At 37.8% G+C, this 17,929-nt stretch overlaps 1 protein-coding gene across 3 annotated transcripts in view; it reads left to right on the top strand.

The window, feature by feature from the left end:
* The window catches only part of LOC115986785 (DENN domain and WD repeat-containing protein SCD1-like), a 42,710-nt gene extending 25,917 nt beyond the window's left edge, over window positions 1-16,793 (top strand). For 2 of the 3 annotated variants that reach the window (XM_031110091.1, XM_031110090.1), the window contains exons 23-32: window positions 12,751-13,012; window positions 13,110-13,309; window positions 13,429-13,493; window positions 13,609-13,732; window positions 14,039-14,220; window positions 14,314-14,385; window positions 14,481-14,641; window positions 14,757-14,798; window positions 15,058-15,266; window positions 16,433-16,793. In XM_031110091.1, the coding sequence (XP_030965951.1) occupies window positions 12,751-13,012; window positions 13,110-13,309; window positions 13,429-13,493; window positions 13,609-13,732; window positions 14,039-14,220; window positions 14,314-14,385; window positions 14,481-14,641; window positions 14,757-14,798; window positions 15,058-15,266; window positions 16,433-16,528 (1,413 nt within the window). In that variant the 3' untranslated portion in view covers window positions 16,529-16,793. Of the gene's footprint in view, window positions 1-12,750; window positions 13,013-13,109; window positions 13,310-13,428; window positions 13,494-13,608; window positions 13,733-14,038; window positions 14,221-14,313; window positions 14,386-14,480; window positions 14,642-14,756; window positions 14,799-15,057; window positions 15,267-16,432 lie in introns of those variants that run through there. The other variant, XM_031110092.1, reaches the window with a different exon arrangement.
* The last annotated feature ends 1,136 nt before the right edge of the window (window positions 16,794-17,929 follow it).

Below are 17,929 nucleotides of genomic sequence, written 5' to 3'. Positions count from 1 at the left end.
ACTCACCCAAACTCACCCATTTGACACTCCTACTGATTGTTAGAATTATGGTTAAACGATTAAATACACCATTTCCTAATAGCTTAAGCTTTTAGGACATTTGATAATTTATCATGGTATCAGAGTAAGAGATTCTAAATTCGATCCTTATCTCCACACTACCTCTCATTTAAAATGTTAAAAATCTAACATGTTAGGCCTCCATTATTAAGAGTAAGTTTAGGCTCACAAGTGAAGGGGAGGGTCAGAATTATGGTTAAATGATTAAATTTACTATTCCCTAATAGCTTAAACTTTTGGGGCATTTGGTAATTTATCACTTATATTCCTATTCTTTATGATGATAACAAAGAGAAGGTGCTGACCTAAATTGTAGAAGTGATCACTAATGTTTCTAAATCTCTGGCATATGCTTATAGAGAAGAAGATTGGTGGAAATAATTTATGAATAGTTTTCCAATTCTTTTCCTAAAAATGTTTCCATCTTCCATGGAACTAGATTAGACTTTGTAATCCAATGATTTACTTCACTGACAAAGATACTTTACCAGGAAGGAGGAAACTTTACACATGGAAGGAGGAAACTTTACTTGTTCTAATTCTAGGTAAGTTGAGTCGAAGGCACGATTGGACAGATTTTTGTTCATTGCAGACTAGGGGGCTAAGTTTCCTACTATGTGTCAGAGAAGAATGTCTAGGCTTTTATCAGACCACGTTCCAATTGTCTTAGAGGGTGGATCCTTCTAGCATAGGGGTAGGAGGTTGTTTAGATTTGAGAACATGTGGCTTAAGGATGAAGGCTTTGTGGAAAGGGTGCGTTCTTGGTGGGATTCCTATTATTTTCAAGGTGTTCCGAGTTTTTTGTTGGCAAATAAATTGAAGCTGTGGAAAAATGATTTGAAAAATTGGAATGGGGAGGTGTTTTGGAAATGTAGAAGAATGAGAAAAACAGTTGTGGAAGGATCTTAGTAAGTTTGAAACTATTGAGGAGAGTTGTGATTTAATGGAGGAGAAGCTAGACTTGGAAAGAATTCAGGTGGAGCTTGAAAAGGCTTCTCTAGAGTACTTTGTATTAGAGAAGGAGATAGGAATACTAAATTCTTCCATCATATAGCCAATTCCCACAAAAGATTTAACTCCATAGATAGGCTTATGGTGGATGGAGAGTTGTCATCAGTTCCAAAGATCATAGCTGAGTGTATTTCTTTCTTCTATAGGTAGCTTTATTCCGAAGATGTGGTTAATAGACCTGTCCTTGATGACGTGGAATTCTCTAGGATTTTTGAGGAGGATGCTATTTGGTTAGATAGGCCATTTGATAAGGATGAGGTGTATGGGGTGATCCATGGTTTTAATGGCGATAAGACTCCTGGCCCGGATGAATTTTCTATGGTTTGTTTTTCAATCTTGTTGGAGTGTTGAAAAAAGAAATTATAGAAGTTTTTTTGAACTTTCATACTCAAGTTGTATTTGAGAAGAGTCTTAATACTGCATTTCTTACCCTTACTCCTAAAAAGGCAGATGTTGGGGAGATCAAGGATTTCAGGCCAATCAATTTAGTTGGTGGGATATACAAGATTATTTTGAAGGTAATGGCTAATTGGTTTCGAAGGGTGGCACATGAGCTTATTTCAGATTCTCAGAATGCATTTGTTAAAGGTAGACAAGTTTTGGACTCTGTGTTAATTTCTTCTGAATGTATTGATAGTAAATTGAAGACAGGGATTTCAGGGGTGTTGTGTAAGTTGGGTGTGGAGAAGGCGTATGATCATGTGAATTGGGGCTTTCTAATTTATATGTTGCAGCGTTGTGGGTTTTCAGAAAAGTGGAGGAAATGGATTTTGTGTTGCATTTCTACTATTAAATTTTCCATTTTGATTAATGGGAGTCCTTCGGATTTTTTTGGAAGCTCTAGGGGGATTAGGCAAGGGGATCCTCTATCTTCGTTGCTCTTTGATATTGTTATGGAGGCTTTGAGCCGTATGTTGGATATGGCTACAGCTGCTGGACAGTTTTCAGGGATAGTTTTCGGGCTTCTCTGTAGATTCTGCACCTAGTACTTCGATGATGGTGTCTGATCTTTTATTTGCAGATGACACCCTTTTTTTTTGTAATGCTAACCCTAATCAATTGGTTACTTTGAGGGAGATTCTGAATAGATTTGAGGAGGTTTCAAGGTTAAGAATTAATTTGGGGAAATTAGAGTTGGTACTAGTTGGTGAGGTATGTAATCTGGATGTGTTGGTGGGGCTGTTTGGTTGTAGGCATTTTTCCCTTCCTTTGAAATATTTGGGACTTCCTTTGAGAGCTAAATTCAAAGAGTCATCAATCTGGAATCCAATATTAGAGAAGGTGGAACGAAGACTAGCAGGGTGGAAAAGGCTTTATTTATCTAAAGGGGGGAAGGTAACTCTTAATAAAAATACACTTTCCTCCTGACCTACTTATTTCCTTTCCATTCTTCCTATACCTAGGAAGGTTGCCAATCGCATGGAGAAATTACAAATAGATTTTCTTTGGAGTGGAATTAGTGATGATTCTAAGTTACACCTGGTGAAATGGGCTAAAGTTTGTAAGCTAATTCAAGTTGGAGGGCTAGGCATAAGACGGTTGAGAAGCTTTAACTCTGCCTTGTTGGGCAAGTGGTTGTGGATATATGGGTTAGAGACAGATGTGTTATGGAGGAGGGTTATAAAGGCGAAATATGGGAATGAATGGGGTGGTTGGTGCACAAAAAAGGTGACAAGAGTGTATGGTGTTAGCCTTTGGAGGTTTATTAGAAGTGGCTGGCTGAACTTCTCTGAACTCCGATGGTTTGATGTATGGGATGGTACTAGGGTGAAGTTTTGGAAGCATGTGTGGTGTGGGGATTGTACCCTTAAAGAGACTTTCTAGATCTTTACTGCCTTAGTAGGGCAAGGGATTCTTTAGTGGCTGAGGTTATGTGTTGGACTATTGGGAGAATTCATTGGAATTTTCAATTTTCTCGTTCGCCGTAGGATTGGGAGAAAGTCTCTTTTGATCGGTTTATGGCAATTGGAAGCTAACAAGGAGTAGAGGTTTTGAGGTTAGAAGTTTCTATCTTTCTTTCTACCCCCCCTACTATCTCCTTCCCTTGGAGGTTGGTGTGGCAATCGAAGGTCCTTCCAAGGGTGGCTTTCTTTTTATGGTCAACCTAATTAGGTAAGATTCTTATAACTGATAATCTTCTCAAAAGGAGTATTATTGTTCTTGACTAGTGCTATTTGTGTAAGAGGTGTGGGGAGTCGGTGGATCATCTTCTACTTCATTGCTCCATAGCTTCTGAGTTGTGGTCTTTGGTGTTTTGTTTGTTTGGACTCCATTGTGTTATGCCACTTAAGGTACTTGAGGTGTTTGAGCCTTGGCAAGGTAAATTCAGACGACATCGCAATATAGTTTTTTGGAGACGTGTGCCGCATTGCTTGATGTGGTATATTTGGAGAGAGAGGAATGCTAGATGCTTTGAGGGATGTGAGTGCTCCTTACTAGAGATCAAGTCTTTCTTCTTGCATACTCTCCCTATTTGGAGTGTGGCTTTGTCGCATTGTTCTTGTTTTTCTCTTCTTGCTTTACTTGATCATTGTAATTTTGGTTCTTGCTTTCTTCCCCCACAGTACATCCCCAATGTACTCGGGTTGATTATTTTTTTCTTAATAAAATTTTTTCTACCTATCAAAAAAAAAAAAAAAAAATTATTTTGTTGTCTTCATGTACTTATTTTTGTCATGCCCCAAACCCGGTGAAGGTCTAGTGCAGGAGAAATCCACAACATAAAAGCACCTACAAATTTTTTTTTTTTCTATGACAATTCCTTTCAATGATTCCCAAACATCAAGTGTTAACATTGATCGACAAAGTTTGTACATTAAACCCCCCATATGCTCCCAAAGTAAGTCAGAACTCTATAAATAATTACATGGACCATTGGCCACAAAAGAATGGAGGTCTGAATAATAATAATAATAATTTTTTTTTGATAAGTAACGTAAGAATATTATTAATAAAAGAAAAAGTGCCAAGCCGAGTACATTGGAGATGTACTATGGGGGCACAAATTAGGAAACAAAAGTACAACGATTAAGAAAAATAGGAAAAGAAGAACAAGAAAAATGAGAAAATACCACTCCATTCAAAGAGAGTGTGCAAGAAAAAAGACTTAATCTCTATCAATGTGACGATGTCGCACAAACTTTTCTTGCCAAGCCTCAAATAACTCAAGAACAATATGAGGCATAACCCATTGAATACCAAACAAGCAAAAAGCCAAAGACCACAACTCCCAAGCTATGGAGCAATGAAGTAGAAGATGATCCACTGACTCCCCACATCTCTTACACATATAACACCAATCAAGCACTATCACACATCTTTTATGAAGGTTGTCTGTTGTTAAGATCTTACCTAAAGAAGCAGACCAAGAAAAGAAAGCCACCCGTGGAGGAACTTTCGATTGCCATATCATTCTCCATGGGAAGGAAACAACAATAGGAGGATAGAAGGAGCTATAATATCCTCTAACCTCAAAACTTCTATTCCTTGCAGGCTTCCAACAAACCTTATTTGGGCCAAACCCTTGTACTGTCGAAGAATAGACCAACCCCATAAACTGATCAAAGGCTTCTTCTTCCCAATCTTGTGGTGGACGACGAAATTGCACATTCCAGTGAAACCTCCCGGTAGACCAACTCATAATTTCAGCCACTGAGGAATCCTTCGACCTACTAATACAATAAAGCTCCGGAAAGGCCTCTTGGAGAGTACAATCCCTGCACCACACATGCTTCTAAAATTTCACTCTAGTACCATCCCCCACATCATATACTAGGAGTTTAGAGAAGTTCAACTAGCCACTTCTAATGTATCTCCACAGGTTGACCCCATAGGGACTTGTCACCTTTTTCGTACACCAACCACCCCAACTATTCCCATATTTTGCCTTTATAACCCTCCTCCATAAAACATTAGTCTCCATGCCATACCTCCACAACTATTTTCCTAACAAGGCAGAATTAAAGTTTCCCAAATGTCTTATACCCAGCCCCCCAGCCTGCAAAGGCTTACAGACCTTGGCCTAATTAATTGAATGAATTTTAGGTTCACCACCAATCCCATTCCACAGAAAATCTCTCTGTAATTTCTCCATGCGCTTTGCCATCTTACCCGATAAAGGAAGGAGGGAAAGGAAATATGTAGGTAAAGACGAGAGTGAGCTTTTAATGAGTGTCACCTTACCCCTTTTAGATAAATACATTCTCTTCCAACCTGCTAATCTCCTCTCCATTCTCTCTAGGATAGGATTCCAAACATATAAGTCCTTAAACTTAGCACCTAATGGAAACCCAAATATTTCAAAGGTAGAGAAGATTGCCCACACCCCAACAGACCCACCAAAGCCTCCAAATTGTGCACCTCACCATCAGGTACCAACTCAGATTTCCCCAAATTAATACGAAGCCCTAACACCTCCTCAAATCTAGCAAGAATCGCCCTTAAATTAGCAATCTGATAAGGTTCAGCATCACAAAAAATCAGAGTGTCATCTGCAAATAAAAGATGAGACACCATCATTGATGGATTAGTTGTACTACCCACAGAAAAGATTGAGAATTGCCCAGCGGAGGCAGCCACATCTAACATACGACTTAATGCCTCCATCACAATATCAAACAACAATGGAGATAATGGGTCCCCTTGTTGCAGCCCCTTAGAACTTCCAAAGAAATCAGACGGACAACCATTGATCAGAATGGAAAACTTTACAGTTGAAATGCAATACCTTATCCAATTTCTCCATTTCTCTGAGACACCACAACGCTGAAGGATGTACATTAAAAAGTCTTAACTCACATGATCATACGCCTTCTCCACATCCAATTTACACAACACACCTGGAACTCCTGACCTTTTTACTCTACTATCAATATATTCAGAAACAATCAAGACGGAATCCAAAATTTGTCTACCCTTCACAAAGGCATTTTGTGAATCCGAAATAAGCCCATGTGCCACCCTACGTAGCCGATTTGTCAACACCTCAGAAATAATCTTATAAATCCCACCAACTAATCTAATAGGCCGAAAGTCCTTTACCTCCACAGCATCCACTTTCTTGGGAATAAGGGCAAGAAATGAAGCATTAAGACTCTTCTCAAATACTGCCTGAGTATGAAAATTGTGGAATACAACCATAATTTCTGTTTTCAAAACACACCAACAAGACTGGAAGAATGCCATGGAAAAGCCATCCGAGCTAGGTGCCTTCTCACCATTAAAATCATTGATCACCCCAAACCTCTTCCTCCTCAAAAGGCCTATCTAGCCAACTTGCATCTTCCATCGAAATACTAGAAAAATCCACATCATCTAAAACAGGTCTATGAGCCACATCCTCAAAATAAAGTTACCTATAGAACTGAGAGATACAATATGCTATGGCTATCGGGTCCGAAGACAACTCCCTATCCACCATAAGTCTATCAGTAGAATTAACCCTCCTGTGAGAGTTAGCTATACGGTGGAAAATTTTAGTATCCTTGTCTCCTTTCCTAACACAGAAAACTCTAGATTTCTGCCTCCAGCATATTTCTTCCAACAGAGTAGCTTTTTCTAACTCATCACGAATTCTTCCCACTTCTACCATTTCCTCCACTGACAAACTTCGACTATCCTCCTTATTCTTTAGAACACTTAGTTCCTTCCACAATTTTTTAATCCAAACACCTCCACATTCCATCTATTCAAATCATTTTTTAAGAGCTTTAATTTATTGGCTAGAACAAAACTCGGTGCACCATGAAATTGATAGGATTCCTACCAAGACCGAACCCTATCCACAAAACCCTCATCCTTAAGCCACATATTCTCAAATCTAAATGGCCTACTCCCTCTCTAGAAAGATCCACTCTTAAGGACAATTGGAAAATGATCCGAGCACAACCTAGACATTCGTCTTTGAGAAACTGTAGAAAACTTATCCTCCCAATCTGCAGAAAACAAGAATCTATCCAGCTTAGCCTTTGAAGCAACTTCTCGAGAATTTGACCAACTAAAAGTACCCCCTTGCAATGGCAGATCAATGAGACCCTGTTTCGAAATAAAATTGGAAAACTCCCGCATGGTAGCAGTGAAAGAATTAGACTCCAATCGTTCGGAAGGGAACCTAACCACATTAAAGTCACTACCCACACACTAGCTATTCAAGCCACGGAGTTCTTCCCATAAAAACCTCCTATCACGGTGTAAATTAGGACCATAAATACCAGTAAACACCTAAACAAACTGATTTGACACACTTGTAAACTTACAAGAGACCGAAAATCTCCCCACTGCTTCCTCCATTTTATTCACTACCTGAGTGTCCCACATCACTAACACCCCTCCAGAAGCTTCACAAGAACCTAAGACCGACTAGTCTACATGTTGGCCACCCCACAAGCTACGAATTACCGCTCTATTAATCAGCCCCATTTTGGTTTCTTGAAGACAAACCACATCTAGCTCTCATTTCCCAATCAAATTTCTAACCCTGAGCCTCTTATCCTGCTCATTCAACCCTCTAACGTTCCAAGAAATAATCTTCACACTCATTAATAAGGCACAGTAGCCCGCTCAATACTTGCACTCCTTGGTTTACTTGGATCATGCTCAACATTCAAAGATGACAACAAATTTTTCAACTCCCGTTGACCTTTTTGGCCTGACTTTACCATCTTCGTCTGATCACCCACCACAATTTTCTGTTTATATTTTTTTTGGCCTCTATAGCTAATAACAATCCCGTAATTTGCTACTCAAAACCTTCCAACGAAGTGCCCACAGATTTCTTGAAAGCCTTTATCCTATTGGTTATCCATTGTGATATCTGACAATTATCCCCACTCTCCTTACATCCAAACTCTTTCACATGACTAGACACCAACTCCAAAGGACCTTCAGTGGCCAAAGGTACCACAACCAATGGCTCATCACCTTTCTCACAAAACCTCAACCTTTCATCAGATTCCCACATCTCATTCTCTAACCTAGGAACCATGGATGAAGATTCTACTAGCCCCTCACCCTCATTTGCCCAACTACCCCTTTGCCCTTCATTAATGGTAGAAACATTACCTGGTACACCGTCTCCCTCCAAGCTTAAGCAGACCGACATACAATCTGGAGATCGATATAGTGACAATGGAAGCACTATTTGCCTTGCATCATGCAATTGTAGTATTCAGTCTTTGGAATTACCCCAAGACTTATCCAAATCTCCGACCAATTCCTTAATAGTTGGACCAGGTAGATGAGCTCCCTCAAAATTAGAATCACTATTAGTAGGAGCCGATCCTTCTGAACCCACAAAATCCTCATCCCCATCATCAGATGCCACTTGAGAATTCAAAGACACCAGCGCCGACACTATCGGGTCAATAAAGGTCATTACTGGTTCCGAAATCATGGCCGAGGACACCACCGGCACCAACCTCGACCCACTTGGAGCATTGATCGCCAATAATGGTACGTGGGAGGCTTGGGCCACCACCAATGCTCCTGTCGGCACAGTGGGTGGCTGAGTGAGTGGCGTCGGGCTGTGCTGTACCTTCGGCGACATCGCTGGTTGCTCTGTTGTGTTAGCCGATGCCATTGAGCTCTCAAGCTCCTTCGTGGCAGTGAGTTCACTCCTACCTGAACTCTGAATAGAGATACCATTCTGAATAGAAGGCTCCAGAGCATTTATTCCACTAATGGAACTCTCGCTAGCCTTAAAGTTTTTATTACCCAACAGATCTTGAGCAGTTTGCTTGTATGGGCCCAGTCCCACTATTGTATTTGGGCCACAGTTAGCTTGGGAAGATTTGGAACATTCCCCATCCTCAAAACCACACGGGCCTAATATGCTTTTTGTACTGCCCATTAATGGGTGGGCTTGTGAAATATATGGGCCCAATCCCTCAGCAACTAAAACAGAATCCTTGTTCCCCTTTGCTACCCAACTGGCAGATTTATCAGCCCCTTTATTATGCTCCCACATAACCTTCCTCTTTCCATTCTCATTCAACTCCACAATCAGCCCCTTCCGTAACCAACATGAAGTCCTAATTTCACGCTCTTTCCCAACAACACCATATTTTGAATTCAAATTAAACCTCAAGGGAAATCTGTGTTTATTTCCTTCCAGATTTTTCGCCTCGAATTTATGCTCCACATTAATACAACGATCTCTCCCCTCAACACCATCCACGGCAGTTGGTAAAGATTTTCCAGCTTGAGATTCAAAAACCACAACCTGTGCACATGGTTTGTCTCTTGGATACTCTGCTTTTTTCTCCGCTAATCTATTCCTCCCCTTCTCTTTGATGATGGGCTGCTGAAATTGCTTCATGTCCCTTTCCTGTATAGGACCTTTCACAGTTTCTACAAAGGTCCGAGAAAATTGAATCTCTGAAAATTGCTTAGGCCTATGAGGTATAAATTTCGCACCACCCAACGCATAATGGGTAGGTTCCAACATTCTTCTTAATTCAATCCCAAAAGCCCCCCAACCATGTTGTACCTTGCCTGCTCGAATAATGATAGATCTCCTAAGGCCTCATACTTTTAGTTCTGTCACTGTTAAGTACTGACCAAACGAATTGGAACCCCTTTGCAAAGTGTAAGCACTATCTCCTTCTCTAATCGTGAAAAAATGCTTAGGATTGGCCCCAATCACAGTATGTTCTATGTTATGCATTAACCAAAGTGCATTCTTACCCATACAAACTGATTGCATGAAATATTTTCCCCAATCAAAAATCTAAAGGGAGAAAAAGTTCCCTCCCTCCTCAACTACCAATTGAAACAACTTAGACTCAATAAAAAAACTGCGAAATCCACCCATACCGATGTAAAGGAGGAAATGAAAACCAGTATTTTTGACTAGCTCCAATTTTCTTTAAAGAATGCCTTCTCTCTCCAGTTATTTTTATGTTGATTGATGGAATACTGAAGCATGCTCTTTACACTAACATAATTGATGATAAATAGATTTCCAGAGGATAGATTTTCTGGTGAGTTTGATACTCATTGCTAGACTCGGGGCTGTGTTTCACGGAGACTTCAAAATTGGGAAGTGGTTGAGGCTTAGGCAGGAAACGTCTGTGTTAATGATTGGGCATGCCATCTGAATAATAATTATATATCAATAACTTGTCCAATGGGGATAAATGTTATCAACATTGTTAGATACAAAATAAATGAGTCAAGTCTCCTCTGGGATGTACAACGCTGATGGAAATTCTTGAGTCCCACCTCAAAAGTCCAGCCTCCAATTGTAGTTGCCTAACTATTGCTAGTAACAAAACCTGCTTCAAAAAGAATGGAATGAGACAAAGTCCAATTAGTAGCATAATTAATTGGTGGGGAAAATGCAAGTTTCATAATGATGATAATATTACAAAACATGTTATAATTTGAGAATTTCTATTTGAATTCTGCAAAATCCTTTTCAGTAATAATATGACAAGAATGATTGAAATAATGCAACACAAAGTTTCTCAAAATAACCACCATCAAACTACATAAATCTACATAATATCACTGTGAGTTATAACTATGTTCAATATCATTTTAAAGCTAGAAAACCTCACCCAATGCCACATGATGAGTCATCACAGAAACGTCGTCACAAAGGCATGTCACGCAACAAGGGAAAAACGACATAAAGAGCTCACAAATTACATGTACTCAAAATACATAGTTTATTTCCAAGTAGTTTCATAAAATCTTTAAATGCCCAAGATATCCACAAAGTTCTTGAAGTCTTCAAAATCATTCCTTGTCAAAAGTGTTTGCATTAATTTCCCCAATAACACATGTCAAGATAAGCATCATTACTCTTTAGAATTTCCAAATAATACCATAAATTCATAAAATCCATAATCAAAGGATTAAATCAAAGATGCTCATATTATTTTCTATACCAACAATTCATGCATTTCCCCATATGCAATATCAAATAAGATGCACTTTTCATATATAATCACACACACACATATATATATATATATATATATATATATTAAGGGTTACAGAACAAAACTTTCTAGGAAAATATAGTTCCACAATCAATTTTCCAAAAATGTGTTCAACCTCAAAACAACATTTCATGCAATATGATTATTTTTCTAAAATCCTATTAAGAAGCTACTTACCTTGCAACCTGCAAAAAGCCTAATTTCCAAAGCTCCAAAAGTGGTTAGCTAAAACCTAAAGAATGCCAAGCAAACCTACCAAGATACATATAAAGCTTGAAATTGCACCTACCTATGAAATAGAAAATTGCTAAACAAGTGACTAATTTAGGCAAACTTAAATATTTAGAATTTGGGTGTCATCCTACCCACCTCATTTTAAGACAAAACTCTTATTCGCATGGATAAATCAGCTATACCCAAACTCTTCCAAAAATCCTCAGTGGACATCGTTCTACCCAGTTAGCTATAAGTCTTCCATCAAGTTGGCAAGGCCTAGCTTAAAAAAATCTCATCAAAATGAGTCAAAAGTCATTAGATCCACACGATAATTTAAGTTGAAAAGATTAAGCCCCTTAAGCAAATTCTCCCACATTCATAGAATTCCCTTTAGTCATGCCCAAAGATCTTAATCTCACATGTATTTGACTTACAAAGCCACTAAACAATAGATTTGCTAGTCATAAACTCCAACTTATAATTATAAGCCATTCAAAGCCTTTCCTATTTGTTTTTGTTTAAATTCCTTTTTGGCCTTAAGATCCTAAACTTTATAAGTTGTTTCCACAAGATTTATACAACATTTTCAAGAGAGACTCATGAAACAAGATATATCACAATATCCACCAAGACAATAACCAATCTAAACCCTTAACTAGCTCCAAATAAACTCAATAGCAATGAAAAATTAGATTTACCAACTATTTCATATTAGAAACCCAAAACCCCCAAATTTTAGCTAAGCAGAAACCTCAAATGGCCATCATTTGCATAAAAACCATAAACCATTAATCAAACAATTCCACCAAATCAAAAATCATATACTTACATGAATATCACTCAAAAAGCTTAGATTAGAAGTAAGTCTAGCAATAACATGAAAATCTACCAAAAGTTTAGAGTTTTACCTTAAAATTTTGAGATGAAAGAGCCCAAGAAGTTCCAATGGATTTTTCCAGTGCATCCCGCTGGAAAAATGATGTTGGAGGTGGTGGTGGAGTGGTGCACCAGTGGGAGTTTGAGAGAGATTGAGGGGGTGTGTGCATTTTTTTTGTTTGTGTGAAAGAAAAGAAAAGAGAGAGTGGGCCTATGGCTAGCCAAGGGGGGGGGGGGGGGAGATCTTGAGTTTGAGTGGTTGAGGGGAGTGGGGTAGGTGGGGGTCTTCTAAAACAATCTGTTACTCTTGTTTTGGTTAATGCATTGTCTAATGATGCTTCCGTTTTCTGCAATCCAATGTTTGTCTTAATGATTTTTTGTTTTTTCATTTCACCAGTTCTTGGGTTGATGGTCATTAAATCAAATTCATAAGGAGTAATTAATTTTTCTCACATTTTCATCTCATTGGTCATTTTGTGTTGAGCTGGAAGGTTAATATTTGTTTTTCGACTTTCTTTTCATCTCATTGTTTATTTTGTGTTTTGATTTTTTCTTCCCCTTTCCTGTTGATTTTATTAAACCGAAGTTTTGCTCTGATTATGGGTACTGTTGCTAAAAGTTTTCTATCACCTGTTTGTTGCAGATAAAACTCAGAGGATTCTTATCACATATTCAGCAACTCCGTGTTGGTTACTGGGGAATCACTTCTATTAAGGCCCAATCCATGTTGTCTCCTGGATTGCCATCCCCACGTTCAAAAGATGCCACAGATGAGTATCAGCAGCCTGCCGAGGCTTCTGGTATTGGAAGGAACTGGGTTCAGAGCATGTTCAGCAGGGATACAGCAACCAGAACAAACTCTTTTAGTCGTGTTCGTAAATGGGCTTCTGACGGCAGCAGTTCAGGTAGCCCTTTTATTAACATTACACACTTGTATTATTATTTGTTGTTTTCAGTTAATCTATCACCGTATCAATGTGATTTGCTGTCTTCTGAGTTCAGCCACAAATGAGAATGGGACTCCTCGCAAACAAGATGTATCTGCTGCTGGTCAGAAAAATATTCAAACCAACGTTCGCATACTTAGGGGTCATAGCGGTGCCATTACTGCTCTACATTGTGTGACAAGAAGAGAAGTTTGGGATTTGGTGGGTGACCGTGAAGATGCAGGTTTCTTTATCAGTGGAAGCACAGACTGCTGTGTAAGTGTACATATTTAGGTGTTTTCTTCTATCTTACAGTTTCTTCACTGGAGTGGCTTTGTATTATGTTGTGAAGGTTTTAAAGATGCAATGTATATTCTTTTTCTACAATCATGCAGGTTAAGATCTGGGATCCTAGTCTTCGTGGTTCTGAACTGCGGGCAACTCTGAAAGGACATACCAGGTTTTCTTTTCCCTTTTTCCTTTTTGGTGGATTTATTGAAGCCAATCTGCAGTACTCCCTTTGTCTCTTTGATTCACCTTCAATTAATGTCTTTCCTTTCTTGCTTCATATGAAGGACTGTCCGTGCAATAAGTTCTGATCGAGGAAAGGTGGTATCAGGATCAGATGATCAGTCTGTTTTAGTATGGGACAAACAAACAACTCAGCTTCTAGAAGAGCTAAAAGGCCATGATGGACAGGTTTGTGTGCTCAACACATCTTTTCTTTGATAAATGACTGGTTATGGAACTAGAAAGGTGTGTGCAGAGGGTATAAGTGGAAGAACAACCAATGCAATGTAACAGTAAAAGAGTTGTACTTGGTGTAACTTGAATCTGACCCATACATGTGTATAAATATATGATAACATCTTATATGCAAAATTGCTAGCTTCTTTTTCTTCCTTTTCTTTCCTGCTAAGCAATGAAGACATTATGGAGAGCAGTAGTAACGATATATCTAGTTGATGATTGTAACTGAATTAATGTGTATGTCTGTCTTTGTAGGTTAGCTGTGTGCGCATGCTGTCTGGTGAACGTGTCCTCACTGCAGCCCATGATGGTACTGTAAAGATGTGGGATGTTAGAACTGATATGTGTGTGGCAACAGTAGGTCGTTGTTCTAGTGCAGTTCTATGCATGGAGTACGATGACTCAACAGGAATCCTTGCTGCTGCTGGCAGAGATGCGTATGTTTATTGAAAGTCACAATTATTATCAAATTTGGATATTCATATCTGGCTTGTTACCTGGAAGCCAACTTGGTAATACTTGCGTTACAGGGTTGCCAATATTTGGGACATCCGTGCAGGTAGGCAGATGCACAAGCTGTTAGGGCATACAAAATGGATTCGGTAAGAGAAAGGATCATATAATATTTTTTTTGTTGCTTTTATATTTTCTAGGGATGGGTTTAAAGACTCCACGATTTTGTGTGTAAAATATGCAGGTCAATAAGAATGGTTGAAGATACTCTAATTACTGGTAGTGATGATTGGACAGCAAGAGCATGGTCTGTTTCACGGGGAACTTGTGATGCTGTTTTGGCATGCCATGCTGGTCCAATATTATGTGTTGAGTATTCCCCATTGGACAAAGGAATAATAACAGGTTGAACCTCATCACCCATTCTGTATGCCATGTTCTTTCCATGTCTTCCTTGGTTACTCCAAGAATTTTAGGGTAGCAATGCTTTTGTGAAATTAAATATGATGTCCTTTTTCAGGTTCAACTGATGGACTGTTGCGGTTTTGGGAAAATGAGGAGGGTAAGAGCATTGATGATCTCTTTATTAGTGAAAATTCTTTCTTTCCATTCCTTGGATGATCAGCTTCTTTTAGTGCTTGACCTTATCTAAACAGATGCATGACACTGTTCATTATAGTACTTTTTTAGTGCTTGACTTTATCTAGCCAAGATTTGAATCTACATACCAAATGAACAGTATCATGCATCACAAGATGAGGGTAAGAGCCAAGATTTAGATGTTTCTTCTTTCATTAAGATTAACTTTGCAATTTGTGCAGGTGGTATAAGGTGCATGAAGAATGTTACCATTCATAATGCTGCTATATTATCTATCAGTGCTGGGGAACACTGGTTAGGTATTGGAGCAGCTGATAATTCTATGTCTCTCTTTCAACGGCCTCAAGAGAGACTTGGTGGCTTCTCTAGTACAGGTTCAAAAATTGCTGGTTGGCAACTCTATCGAACCCCACCAAGGACGGTTGCCATGGTATGTGTTGTATGTCTTTACTTTCTGCTTGTATTATGGCTATTTGATCCCTCATTCAGGGGTGGAGCCACACTAAAGTTGTGTCATAATATTTTGAGATTTCATTACTCAAAATTTTAGTATTTCAAAGTTTCAAAAAGATATTTTAATCAAGAAATGGATGAATTTTTGTTGTTTTATATACACAATCAATAAATGCGAAGCTTCTTTTATCTACTTAAAAATGCTAAAAGGCAACTGAATATAGTATATATGTTTTATTAGAGTACATCTAGTGATGCATGATACTGTTCATGTGGTATGTAGATTCAAATCTTGGCTCTGCTCTTATCCAAAATTGTGTTGTATGCTGGTGTAATCGTACATAGTTTATCTCATATTTCTCAGCCGTTCTGTTAGACTCTCCCCCAGCCCTTTTTTATGCTTAGATTGTCTTCTTCTTCTTCTTATTTTTTTTTTTTTTTTTTTGGGGGGGGGGGGGGGGGGGGGGGGTTGGATAAGATTTGGCCCTGAGTGGAGGGGGAAGGGGAATTCATGTTTGGATTGTCCTTGTAAATTCAAGTTTTCCTTTATTCCCTATATGTATATGAATATGTAATATATGTGTGCAAGTTAACGTTTGAGAAACTTATTAAACCTAGAGCACATATTTATCTCAGGAAGTTCATTACTTCTGGTGTGGGATCATATTGCTCCAATTACAAATTTTTGTTTTTTATTTTATTATTGTAATTTGTGTATTTATCTTATTCATCTAGTTGTGTATATGCTGCGAACCTGACAGCTCAAACTGTCACCCCCCCTGCTTACCAACTCACCCAACTGGTGGTGGTTATTCTTCTAGTTGTTGAGAATTAACTCAATTAGAACAAAAATCAAACTAACATAAATGGAGCTTGCTTGATGACAAGTCATTTTGTAAGCTATTTGCTAAATAAAGCATAGAGCGAGAATATGCATGGGCATAAACAAGGGATGCAGATTTAATATGATCATAGTGATTGGTTTCTCTTAATACATGGTTTATGCATGACACAAAAGATACAAATGCTAAAATTAAAGCAATAAATGTCACAAATTGAAATCTTACAATGTGTGATGCCTTACATACAGATTCATGGTTACTTGATTCACTGTTTGACTTTGGCCTCTTCTGTGGTATCCAGGTAAGATGTGTAGCTTCGGACCTTGAGAGGAAAAGGATATGCAGTGGTGGTCGTAATGGACTTCTTAGACTATGGGAAGCCACTATCAACATCTAAGTTTTTGTTGTATTTTATGTACATTTTCTGCGATGTAGTTCAAAAGGTTAAGGGGTAAGGGTTGTGATGGCGATTGTCTATTTTTTGCCTGGTGTTTCTGTGAAATATGTAAGATGGCTAAATCCTAATTTTGCTTGCTGGCTGTGCTTTCACCCTACTGTTTTTATTTGTTTGGTTCATCAATCTATACAAGTGTTTGTATTGTAATATAAAAACTTCAGGAAGTGAAATAAAATATGATGTAGTCGAGTGTATCATTTAATAAGAGATTGTCTTCTTCATTCTTTTTTTTTATACTTCCATGGCTTAAATGGACGATTCACTTAATACAGCTAACTTAAACATGATATGTGGTTCAGTACAAGTCAAAAGTGAGGGTAGCAACGTGGTGGTTTATGGCTATTGGTGGAGTTATTTCTAGTTAGCCCCCATTAAGCTATTGTCCTTTAAAAATAAATAAACAAAATCCCAAGAAGCTAAGTGGAGGTGTAGAGGATTAAGGGCTTGTTTGAAATTTTGTTGTAAGAAATAGAGAAAAAACAAGTACGAGTTATGACTTATAATTTAAATAAAGATGCTTAGATTGTTTATTTTTGTTCTTATTTTGTGCCTAAACATTGATTAAAGATAAGTTAAAAATATCAAATATTTTTTGTTCATATCAGGACAATTTGACAAAATAAATATATGTTTTGTGGTACATTATAAAATACTTCACATTTTAAATTGTTTTATAGTAATTTCTTATACTATTATATATAATATTAGAATAGTATATACAATGAAAAAGAAAAAAGAAAAAAGAAGAAGCTATTTTACAAAAAGAAAAAAAGAAAAGAAAAAAAAAAGGCTTAATTGTCAAATTTTTATTTCATTTGGTCCCAAAGACATTCCCAACGTTGTCGCTACATTAAAGACATCTTATCAAGTATACGGTATACCATTATAAATCTCCACCGTGTCTGTTGATCTTAAAAGCGAATGGTGAAGTTTCTTATCTTCATCAACATATCCCATATGTAATACAAAATCACATTTACTTGGCATAGATCGTGAATTAAGCTAATTGTCTATCTCTAATGCAGATCACCCTTCAAGAAACGAGACATTAAGTAGCACAATAAATTCTATTTTGATTCATTGGATGCATCCATAGTTTTAAAACCCGGACCGTTCATTGAACCATAAAAAGGAGAGGTTTAAGGTTTTTGAGGTCGAACCGAGGTTGACTGGAGTCAAATTGTGATGGTATCATAATTAAATTATTAATTATTTTAAATATAAATAAATATAAAATTATTACAAATAGAGTATTTTATTAAAATAGTACAAATAAATATATAGATGCAGCACTTTCAAGTTTAAAATATTACTTTAAAGTTTATCTTAATATATTAAATT

This window comes from Quercus lobata, chromosome 4 (genome assembly GCF_001633185.2).
Source record: "Quercus lobata isolate SW786 chromosome 4, ValleyOak3.0 Primary Assembly, whole genome shotgun sequence".
In the NCBI taxonomy this organism is placed as follows: Eukaryota; Viridiplantae; Streptophyta; class Magnoliopsida; order Fagales; family Fagaceae; genus Quercus; species Quercus lobata.
The sequence above is the reverse complement of the archived record's forward strand: the minus strand, read 5'-3'. Positions and strand labels throughout refer to the sequence as shown.